The sequence below is a fragment of the Bufo bufo genome, chromosome 7 (genome assembly GCF_905171765.1).
Source record: "Bufo bufo chromosome 7, aBufBuf1.1, whole genome shotgun sequence".
Lineage (NCBI taxonomy): Eukaryota > Metazoa > Chordata > Amphibia > Anura > Bufonidae > Bufo > Bufo bufo.
The window spans coordinates 86147670-86159734 of record NC_053395.1 but is presented as its reverse complement, the minus strand read 5'-3'; the positions used below and the strand labels follow the sequence as shown (position 1 = coordinate 86159734).

At 44.3% G+C, this 12065-nt stretch overlaps 1 protein-coding gene across 8 annotated transcripts in view; it reads left to right on the top strand.

Moving 5' to 3' along the window:
• NPRL3 (NPR3 like, GATOR1 complex subunit) overlaps window positions 1–12065 on the top strand; it is a 149683-nt gene that overhangs the window by 103202 nt on the left and 34416 nt on the right. For all 8 annotated transcript variants that reach the window (XM_040439730.1, XM_040439731.1, XM_040439729.1 and 5 more), the window contains 2 exons: window positions 8961–9150; window positions 10611–10803. In XM_040439730.1, coding sequence (XP_040295664.1) covers window positions 8961–9150; window positions 10611–10803 — 383 coding nt within the window. The remainder of the gene's footprint in view (window positions 1–8960; window positions 9151–10610; window positions 10804–12065) is intronic.

The following is a 12065-nucleotide window of genomic DNA, read 5'->3' as shown; positions in this document are numbered from 1 at the left end:
GGATATTTACGAGACGGCCCCCCCCAATCTCTGCGCCTAGACTGCTGCCCAGGACGACCTCCGCCCTTCTTTTCCTGTCTGGGGCGTCCCCGATAGGGCTGCTGGGGGAGGCTCTTCCCTTTTTTATCGGAGAGCCCCTCCATTATTTTGTCCAATTCGGACCTGAATAACCTATCTGGTTCGAAGGGGAGCCCACAAAGGTTAAACTTGGATGCGTTATCCGCGATCCACGGTTTCAGCCAGAGTGGTCTGCGAGCAGCTGAAACTAGGACCATAGTTTTGGCGGCCAGCTTCAGCTGCATCTGGGAGGAATCAACTAAAAAGTCCATAGCCAGGTTGGCTGACTTGAAGGCTGCCAGGATGTCGTCTCTTGATACGCTCTGGTCCACATCCGTTTGGATTTGATTAAGCCTAGAGCGTAGATAGGTGGCTACCTCAGTGGCCGCAATGGAAGTAGATGCGGAGGCAGCGGCCGCCGCGTAACCCCTCCTAAGGGTGCACTCTGCCCTCCGGTCTAGAGGGTCCTGCAGGCTAGACCCATCGTCTGCAGGGACTAGAGTGCACCGGGACAACTTGGCTATAGCCATGTCCACCTTGGGAACGGAACCCCACGATTCCACCAAGGGTTTAGCCATCAGGTACATGAGTCAGAATTTTCTGGTAAGCACTGGACCCTTCTCAGGCTTTTTCCACTCTGTGCGCATCACAGAGAGGAGGGTCTCATCCGCTCTAAAGACACGCTGTGTCCGACCGGCGGGATCGGAGGACTCCCCCATGTCAACATCCTGGTCCCCTGACCTGATGGACTTGAGTAACTTCTGCGTCTTTTCTGGAGGGAAAAAGCAAGAAGTAGATTCTTCTTCCTCAGAAGAAGAAGACCCCACTGAACAGGGGGTAGGTCTTTCGACCGGTGCGACCACCTCCATGGGAGTCTGAGAGGGACCTGGTAGCCTCTCATTAAGCAGCTGAACTACTCCCTTGATGGAATCATCCACGTATGTCTTGGTCCATTGGAACATCTCCTGCATCGTGGGTTCCGTGGATGCCGTGCGACAACTCTCACATCTGGAGTAAGGACAGCTGTCATCTAGGGGTGTGTTACATTCGTAACATGCCAAATGCTTCCTCTTGGCCCCAGCCTTCCGCTGATCCTGCTCCTTAGGGGAAGCCATAGTCTGTAATGGAAGAAACAAAACAGGTCATAACACCTACAATATCAGGAGGTGGAGAAAACCAGACCTTAAGGGGGCCCACCAGCACTAGAAGAAATAGAGCTGAAAGAAGAGGAAGTACAAAACCCAAGCAAAGCAATACTGCAGGAATATCACAAAGCACAGGAGAGCTCTGGAGCTAACTTGTGAAAGCAACGCAACTAGAGCACTGACTGATGGGCTCTGGGCGCTTAAAAGGAGGAAGCCCCGCCCAATGGGCGGGTTCCTGAAACTAGATCAGCACCACTCCTTTTTTTTTTTTTTCTTGTAGAAAAACCAGAGCCTATACTGGCTCTACCTATACGAAAATTGTCTCCCCAGACTAATCCTAAGTCCAGGATGTCCTTCTAGGGAGCCAGTTTAAAAGAAAGGTGAGTTTTATACATCACCGCAACGCTTCGGAAAACCGGAAGTGACGTAGCGCACCTAGGGCGCGTCACTTCCGGAAAATGGCGGCGCCCATAGCGCCGCACACATGCGGTAACGGAGGGACGGAGCACCGTCTACAGATGATGAGAGAAGAGGGGAGGGGGCGCCGCCCTCCCCGACGGTACCCCAGACCGAAATCGCCATGATCAGGCCTAAAATAAAGGCACTGAGATCCATAGAAAGCGAGCTAAGCTTAAGGAGGGGAAAATAACCCCTAAGCAATCTTCAGCTCCCAGAGAGAGAGCGACACGCCAGTCCACCTGTCCAGAGGACAGAAAAAAACACGGTGGGCTGGGGGGTGATCTCCTCCCTTTCAGGGAGCTGAAGATCGTTTATTGGTTCTTGGGCTCATTAAAATTCCGCCGGTCCTACCAGTCCACAGGGGCAGTTAACCCCATCTGTGCTGCTGTTGAGGACGTAAGGGAATAGCATTCTTTAATACAGAATGCTTAGTAGATGGTCAATTGAGGGTTAAAAAATAAAAAAATGATTAACTCACCTCCTCTTGATCGCGTAGCTGCCGGTCTCTTCTTACTTCTTTAATCATGAGCTGCCGGCTAAAGGACCTGTGGTGATGTCATATCACATGGTCCAATCTCATGATCCATCACCGTGGTGATGGACCATGTGATTGGACCATGTGATCTGCCACCCTGTAATTATGTTGTGTTATTCTATCCATAATCTTTATATTCTTAACTTAAAACACACACAAGATGATAAAACATTATAAGCATTTAAATGGCTGCACATGGTGTTCAAAAGCCAAAGTGATTACACGAAGTCTTGCGCGACTTTGAGAAGTAATAACTTTGGCTCATCGGAACCCATACATTCTAATACTTTACGGAGACGGATCTCTATACAGTATAATAAGGAAGTTTTTATCCAATCGACTTCGGATGTACCAACCGAAGTCGATTCGCTCATCTTTAGTCATTACATGTACTGGCAACGGATGAAGAAAAATGGACAGGAGAAGAATTGTGTCATTTTATACAGGTTTTACCAGGTGTTGTCTTCATAATATGAACAATAGATAATGGTAGTTTTTGGGTTTGGGAGGCACTCAGTATATCTCAGGTTGTATGTAAAAACCACAAAGATCGTGGTGCTATTAATAATTTATTATGTTTACAAATCAAGCAAGTAATAAAAAAACTTACTGACAGTTTCAGTATCAGAATTACAAGTCTTCCACACTGATACCTGGAAGGATATACAGCAAATTTAGTATGAACATCTAGTACACTGCTCAAAAAAAAAATAAAGGGAACACTTAAACAACACAATGTAACTCCAAGTCAATCACACTTCTGTGAAATCAAACTGTCCACTTAGTAAGCAACACTGAGTGACAATCAATTTCACATGCGGTTGTGCAAATGGGATAGACAACAGGTGGAAATTATAGGCAATTAGCAAGACACCCCCAATAAAGGAGTGGTTCTGCAGGTGGTGACCTGACCACTTCTCAGTTCCTATGCTTCCTGGCTGATGTTTTGGTCACTTTTGAATGCTGCCGGTGCTTTCACTCTAGTGGTAGCATGAGACGGAGTCTACAACCCACACAAGTGGCTCAGGTAAGTGCAGCTTATCCAGGATGGCACATCAATGCGAGCTGTGGCAAAAAGGTTTGCTGTGTCTGTCAGCGTAGTGTCCAGAGCATGGAGGCGCTACCAGGAGACAGGCCAGTACATCAGGAGACGTGGAGGAGGCCGTAGGAGGGCAACAACCCAGCAGCAGGACCGCTACCTCCGCCTTTGTGCAAGGAGGAACAGAAGGAGCACTGCCAGAGCCCTGCAAAATGACCTCCAGCAGGCCACAAATGTGCATGTGTCTGCTCAAACGGTCAGAAACGGACTCCATGAGGGTGATATGAGGGCCCGACGTCCACAGGTGGGGGTTGTGCTTACAGCCCAACACCGTGCAGGACGTTTGGCATTTGCCAGAAAACACCAAGATTGGCAAATTCGCCACTGGCGCCCTGTGCACTTCACAGATGAAAGCAGGTTCACACTGAGCACATGTGACAGACGTGACAGAGTCTGGAGACGCCGTGGAGAACGTTCTGCTGCCTGCAACATCCTCCAGCATGACCAGTTTGGCATTAGGTCAGTAATGGTGTGGGGTGGCATTACTTTGGAGGGCCGCACAGCCCTCCATGTGTTTTCGCCAGAGGTAGCCTGACTGCCATTAGGTACCGAGATGAGATCCTCAGACCCCTTGTGAGACCATATGCTGGTGCGGTTGGCCCTGGGTTCCTCCTAATGCAAGACAATGCTAGACCTCATGTGGCTGGAGTGTGTCAGCAGTTCCTGGAAGACGAAGGCATTGATGCTATGGACTGGCCCGCCCGTTCCCCAGACCTGAATCCAATTGAGCACATCTGGGACATCACGTCTCGCTCTATCCACCAACGTCACGTTGCACCACAGACTGTCCAGGAGTTGGCAGATGCTTTAGTCCAGGTCTGGGAGGAGATCCCTCAGGTGACCGTCCGCCACCTCATCAGGAGCATGCACAGGCGTTGTAGGGAGGTCATACAGGCACGTGGAGGCCACACACACTACTGAGCCTCATTTTGACTTGTTTTAAGGACATTACATCAAAGTTGGATCAGCCTGTAGTGTGTTTTTCCACTTAAATTTTGAGGGTGACTCCAAATCCAGACCTCCACGGGTTAAAAAATTAGATTTTCTTTTTTTTTTTTTTTGATTTTGTTGTCAGCACATTCAACTATGTAAAGAACAAAGTATTTCAGAAGAATATTTAATTAATTCAGATCTAGGATGTGTTATTTTTGTGTTCCCTTTATTTTTTTGAGCAGTGTACAATCAATTTGGACACTACATATATTTTTACTTTACCATGGGATATTTGATGACCCGACCTCTCAGGATGTTCTAATAATAAATTCACTCACAACATTCAATATAAATAAAAACAATTTTTTTTTATAACACATATATATAAATTAAAAAACACTAAAATATGCAAAATAGATAAATTACCAGCACTTGTTAGCCTGTCTCCATCTCCCTTTTAGTCTTAGCGCACACAAAATGCACCAATGTTATCACAGTCCTATACACCATACTGACACATCTTTATTGCCAATTAACATAACCAAGACATTACTAACTCAAATGTATTGTATCTGACACCTAGCAAGCCCCCTTCGTAACATTCTCTCATTCTTACATGGTTTTAAAACCATATTCTTATCAATTACATGAACCCCCTTTACTGCACGTGATTTGGGTCTTTTCTAATCATCATATATACAGTGGATATAAAAAATCTACACACCCGTTAAAATGTCAGGTTTCTGTAAATCATTTCAGATCTTTTTCCACCTTTAATGTGACCTATAAACTGTACCACTCAATTGAAAAACAAACTGAAATCTTTTAGGTAGAGGGAAGAAAAAATATAAAAATAAAATAATATGGTTGCATAAGTGTGTACACCCTTAAACTAATACTTTCTTGAAGCACCTTTTGATTTTATTACAGCACTCAGTCTTTTTGGGTATGAGTCTATCAGCATGGCACATTTTGACTTGGCAAGATTTGCCCACTCTTCTTTGCAAAAACACCTCAAATCTGTCAGATTGCGAGGGCATCTCCTGTGCACAGCCCTCTTCAGATCACCTCACAGATTTTCAATCGGATTCAGGTCTGGCCTCTGGCTGGGCCATTCCAAAACATTAATCTTCTTCTAATGAAGCCATTCCTTTGTTGATTTGGATGTATGCTTTGGGTCGTTGTCATGCTGAAAGATGAAGTTCCTCGTCATGTCCAGCTTTCTAGCAGAAGCCTGAAGGTTTTGTGCCAATATTGACTGGTATTTGGAACTGTTCATAATTCCCTCTAGCTTAACTAAGGCCCCAGTTCCAGCTGAAGAAAAACAGCTCCAAAGCATGATGCTGCCACCGCCATGCTTCACTGTGGGTATGGTGTTCTTTTGGTGATGTGCAGTGTTGTTTTTGCGCAAAATATATCTTTTGGAATTATGGCCAAAAAGTTCAACCTTGGTTTCATCAGACCATAACACCTTTTCCCACATGCTTTTGGGAGACTTCAGATGTGTTTTTGCAAAATGTAGCCTGGCTTGGATGTTTTTATTCGTAAGAAAATGCATTCGTCTTGCCACTCTACAGTACTTGTCAGATATTCGTGCAGCTACTTTAATGTTGCTGTAGGCCTCTTGGTCGCCTCCCAGACCAGTTTTCTTGTCTTTTCATGAATTTTGGAGGGACGTCCAGTTCTTGGTAATGTCACTGACATATTTTCTCCACTTGATGAGGACTGTCTTCACTGTGTTCCATGGTATATCTAATGCCTTGGAAATTCTTTTGTACCCTTCTCCTGTCTGATACCTTTTAACAATGAGATTCCTCTGATGCTTTGGAAGCTCTCTGTGGACCATGGCTTTTGCTGTGGGATGCGACTAAGAATATTTTAGGAAAGACCAACTAGAGCAGCTGAACTTTATTTGGGGTTAATCAGAGGCACTTTAAATGATGTCAGGTGTATGCGGACTCCTATTAACATGATTTTGAATGTGATTGCTTAATTCTGAACACAGCTACATCCCCAGTGCACACTTATGTAACCACAATAATTTTAGTTTTTTTTGTTTTCTTCCCTCCACCTAAAAGATTTCAGTTTGTTTTTCAATTGAGTTGTACAGTTTATAGGTCACATTAATGGTGGAAAAAGTTCTGAAATGATTTATCTTTGTCTAATTTTTTTACAGCACAGACACCTGACATTTTAACAGGGGTGTGTAGACTTTTTATATCCACTGTATATATGCATATTTCCATATATCAAGTTTGTTCCTGGGAATGATTTTAATTTTTTATGTATGCATTACGGAGGATCTATTGCTGACAGGGATGTTTTTATAGATACTCCTGTTTTTTGAGGATACCCCTCCCCTTAGAAATGTATACTCCTATATAAGTTCTATAGAAGCCATATACTGCAGACCACTGAGGAAGAGGCATTGAGCCTCGAAACACGTTTGGTTTCTCTGCAGTACAAACAGCTTCCTATGTATCCAAGCGACCCCTGAGGAAAGACCGGCCATCACGCACAAGTCCGGCTGCCTTATGTAACATACCAGTCACTCGCTAGAAAGAATCCTTAACCAGGGCCTTCAAGTACCCCGCCGAAGCTCCTGCCCACTTGGGACGCCACACTACGGGCAGGTAGAGCTCGGCCGGGCAATACTCTCTTTGCGGACATCTGGACTGGTAACGTAATTGAACATCTTACCATTCACAGTGACACTGTTCTTGGGTTTGCCTGACAGGCGCTTTAACCTTGAAATGGTGTATTGCCCATTCAGTGGATACCGACTACTGCGCACAGTGCATACAGAACAATCCCACCGCTTTTAGTGTTACTATACTACAAGTATCAATATACTGCAGACTATTACAAACGTTAAACAGACCATTTCAACTTACTAGAAAATAGTTGATCTGTTATCTGCTATATGAAAACACAGATTGATCCTGCTGGATCGCTGCAATTAAAGGAAAGATCCTCTTAAGGCTCCATTCACACGTCCGCAAAATGTGTCCGCATCCTTTCCGCAATTTTGCGGAAAGGGTGCGGAACCATTCATTCTCTATGGGGACGGAATGTGCTGTCCGCATCCACATTTGCGGATCCGCACTTCCGCATCCGTGCTTCCGTTTCCGTAAAAAAATAGAACATGTCCTATTCTTGTCCGCAATTGCGGACAAGAACAGGCATATTCTATTATGTCAGCAATGTGCGGTCCGCAAAATGCGGAATGCACATTGCCGCTTTCCGTGTTTTGCGGATCCGTGTCTCCGTGTATCCGCAAAACACATTGCGGACGTGTGAATGGAGCCTTACACACACAATTGCAGATCAGCTGTAAGGGAGAGCCGAAGCGATTTCATATCGCAGCACACTGAATCACTTATCTATTAAGCAGCGAGTACGGTCTTACAGTATCAGTAACTCTAATACAACTGCTCCCTCTACTGGACACCAACGGCACCAACAACAAATGCCCCACGTTATCATTGCTGTTTTATTTTTATAATATTATCATTGCTGCTTTATTTTTATAATTTTAATTTTAATGGACTCTATTTTAAAAAAAAATCTCATTCCTGATTGATTACATTTTTATTTTTTCAAGTTGATCAACTGTCAGTAAGTTTTTTCATACCTTTTATAAATTGTTATTTTTATTCCTTGCTTGATTTGTAAACATAATAAATTATTAATAGCACCACGATCTTTGTGGTTTTTACATACAACCTGAGATATACTGAGTGCCCCCCAAACCCAAAAACTTCCATTATCTATTGTCTTTTGCGACACAGGGGTGAGTTTGGTGTAGCCACTGATCCAGTTCATAATATGAACAATGATGGCATGTTTGTCCTTCCACTTTAAAGATACGCACTCTCACAGCCAGGGGAAGGAGGTGGAGAGGGGTCCAGTGGGAAACATGCTGGCAGGGAGGAGAGGCATAGATAGGGGTTGTCAAAGTAGAGAACATTAATACAAGCCACTTACTAATGTATTGTGATTGTCCATATTGCATATTTTGCTTGCTGGATTCATTTTTCCATCACATTATACACTGCACATTTCCATGGCTGCGACCACCCAGTAATCTAGCAGTGGTGGTTGTGCTTGCACAATATAGGAAAAAGAGAAGGCCTCTTTGGTGGCTGGGGCCACATAAGTGCACATAGTCCAGCACTTTTTTCTGTAGTGTGCAACCAAGGCCACCACTGCTGTATAGCAGAGTGGTTGTAACCATGGAAACAAGCAGTGTATAATATGGTGGAAAAATTAATCTAGCAAGTAAATGAAGGAATATGGACAATCACTATACATTACTAAGTCCTTCGTATCAATTCTGTCTACATGATCAATACCATTTGCTGAGACAACCCATTTAACTATACCTGACCCCAAGGGATGGGGTGCTAGCCCAGTGCTGTGGCAGGGGTATTATGCGTGATTTGGTCAAAGCAGATCGGGACCCTGGCAAGAGAAATATTGGGCCTCATGCAAAATAACTGTTTAAAGTGTTACTAAGGCCTTATGCACAACATGTTCTATTTTTTTATGGTGCGGACAGATCACGGACCCAATGTAAGTTGAATGGGTCTCAATCCGTCCCAGCCGCCGCACGGATTTTGCCCGTGTATTGGGGACCGCAAATTGCCGTGTGCATGAGGCCTAAGGGTTCGAATTTTCCACCTTAGATTGTTTTATGTGTTCTCCCTAATATCTATATTGAATTTTGCAGCCTCACCTAATTCAGATGGTAGTTTGGATGCTTCAACGTCGACTTCTAATCCAGATCCACACATTTGTTTGCCTCCTGGTCCCACCCAAAGAAGATGCCACTTTGTCAAAAGATGAAGATACACCTTTTGCTGCCAGAGTTGGTGGACGGAGTTTAAGCACACCAAATGCACTAAGCTTTGGCTCACCAAGTAATGTGTTTTATTATTTTTATTAGTAATACTAAATATAGGTGTAATTGTGGATGTCTAGTGACAATACATGAGCTGGAAATGTGTTTTTTGTAAGTCAGAAATCCAGAGGGTACTATTTCTCCTTGTAAAGAGCATCTAGTAGGCTTAAAGGGGTTCTCCGGGCTTTTAATAATGATGACCTATCCTCAGGTCATATTGGCCGGGGTCCGACACCAGCACCCCCGCCGATCAGCTGTTTGAAGAGAAGGCCACACTCCTTGCGAGCGCTGCCTTCCTGTCATTACCTGCTCGCTGTTAACATCACAGTGGTGAGCTCGTGACAACAGATCTGTCCCATAGAAGTGAATGGGACGGCTTCTTGTAATTAGACCTGCTCACCACTGTGATGTTGACGGTTAGCAGGTAAACAATGAAGTGAAGGCAGCGCTCGCAAGGAATGTGGCCTTCTCTTCACACAGCTGATCGATAGGGGTGCCAGGTGTCGGACCCCTGCCGATCTGATAATGATGACCTATCCTGGGGATAGGTCATCAAAATTTAAATCCCAAATTAGCTCTCTTTCCAAACAATTACCAAGTCAACATTCAAACTTTTAAACAGACTTTGAGACATAAGTTAGGATTATAGCCAAGCCGTTATCTCATGTGCAGAGAAATGTTTCAGAATGTTTGCCTCTCATCGTAATTGTAAGTCAGAAAAAATGTATATTGGACAAGCCCTTTCTAAAAGCAAGGTAGCTAGGCAATTATCTGATCAGCCAAAGAGGAACCTGCTGGTGGGCACACATAGGTCAGGACAATCAATGTGTCATCAGGGCAGGCGCCACCTCTATGACCCCACGAAGAGCAGCCGTAGCACTCGTTGGAGTGACATGACCCCCTTTTCAGCAAAACTGCAGTCTTAGGAACATCACTGATCAGGAGATTAATGGGGCAGTGGTGATTGCTGTAGCCCCTTCACTGCAGTGCCCGCTATAGTGACGTCCGTGCTCATGTGGTTTTTTATGAGCAGCTCCATAACCCCTCCCCTCTGCTATGAGTGACGTTTGCAGTGGTCTCCTGGTTGGATGCTACAGCAGAGGGGAGGGGCTGTGGAGCAGCTCATGACTGAACCTGAAGCACTGCAGGCCTGCCCCCGAGGTACTTGAGGTAGTGAGGTCTGTGGCAATCATTAGTTAATCTTGAATTCACTTCTTGGATTAAAAGCAATGACAGCAATTACCTCTTGCCTATGTCTATCAGCAGTTTTGTGTCAACAAGACTGCTGACAGACTCCTTTTATTATATGTTACGTTGTGCATGTTCTTTATTTATGCCCAACACACATTGCAAATCAGTTAATTTCAAAGTAAAAAATACATACATGCTAAAATGATTGTACTTAATACATCTCTACATATAAGAATTTTACCATGTGTTCTCAGTTTTACTAAATGTCTGTTGAATATTAACCAACAGCCAGTAGCGATGATATGACTCTAACCAGTCCGAGCATGGACAACTCCAGTGCTGAGCTGCTCCCAGGAGGAGATTCTCCAGTTAACAAAAGAGCAACAGAGAATCTTCTTGCAAGTCTGTCTCAGAATGAGAGGGAAGCCATTCTCAATGTTCCAGCAGCTCAAAATCAAGAGGACCTCAAAATGTTTGCAAGGTAAGGATTATATATAGGGAATTATGTGCCAGTTACCAATCGCAGATTAAGGCCTCATTCACACAACCATATTTTCAGTTTGCATCCGACCCTTCATTCATTTCTACGAGGGTGCAAATAATGTGGACAGCACACGGATGTCATCTGTGTGCTGTCCATATTCATGCAGCCATGATGCAAATTATAGAACATATTCCATTGTCCATTTTGCAGACCAGATTAGGCATTTTGACAAGTGGGTCCACAAAAAGTGCAGGATGCACACAGCCACTATGTGCAGTTTGCGGATTCGCAATTTGCAGATAGCAAAATACATACGGTCGTGTGAATGTAGTCTAACAAGGCGATAAACAAATGACTTCTATACTGAGTGTCTTCTTACTAGATATACCCTTTTTCCACCCCAGGAGCCACTGCCTAAAAGTAAATTGAGAAATTTAGACCTTATGGTCCAGTTATAGATAATTAGTAACCCCATCATAACAAGCACATTAACCTCCCTTCTTTGTAAAGTAAAATTAGCCTCCTCATTGCTGGGGAACATGTAAGCAGTAGAAGAGGGGTGCAGCTTGTCTTTCTCTGTGAAAGGGAAGCACATAACTGTAAATCATGGGATTGACTCTGAATGCCATGCACAGTACTATGGGACATGTGGGCAGCAGGAAACAACACAGAAATAAAAAACAAAACCACAAAAAAGAGGCAAAACAGAATTTTATTACAGAATAGTTTTTTTTTTTCATTTTACCCTCACTAAAAAATAATAAATGTTAGTCAGTAAATCCCAGGTACTCCCAACATGGTCCCAATGAAAACTACACCCCATACTGCAAAAAACAGGCCTTCATATAGCTAGATTGATTGGTAATTATACCACATAGTGAACAGCAAAAAATAAATAAAACAGTGGCTGGATTTCTTTTTACTATTCACCCGTGTACCATTAAAGGGGTTGTCCGGGTTCAGAGCTGAACCTAGACATACCCATAATTTCACCCAGGCAGCCCCCTCCCCCACCGACTTGAGCATCGGAGCAGTTCATGCTCCGATGCTGTCCATTGCCCTACGCAGAATCGCTCAGGGCAAGGGCTCTTTTATTTACTATAACACACTGCAGTGTGTTCGGTGACGTCACCGCTTCCCTAGCCGTTTTACAGGCTAGGGCAGTGCTAAATCCCACCCATCAGTGCTGGTGACGTCACAGGGCTCACTGCTGGGTGGAACCCTCCGCCTGGCAGCCCCAAGGAGAGCCCGGTACATCA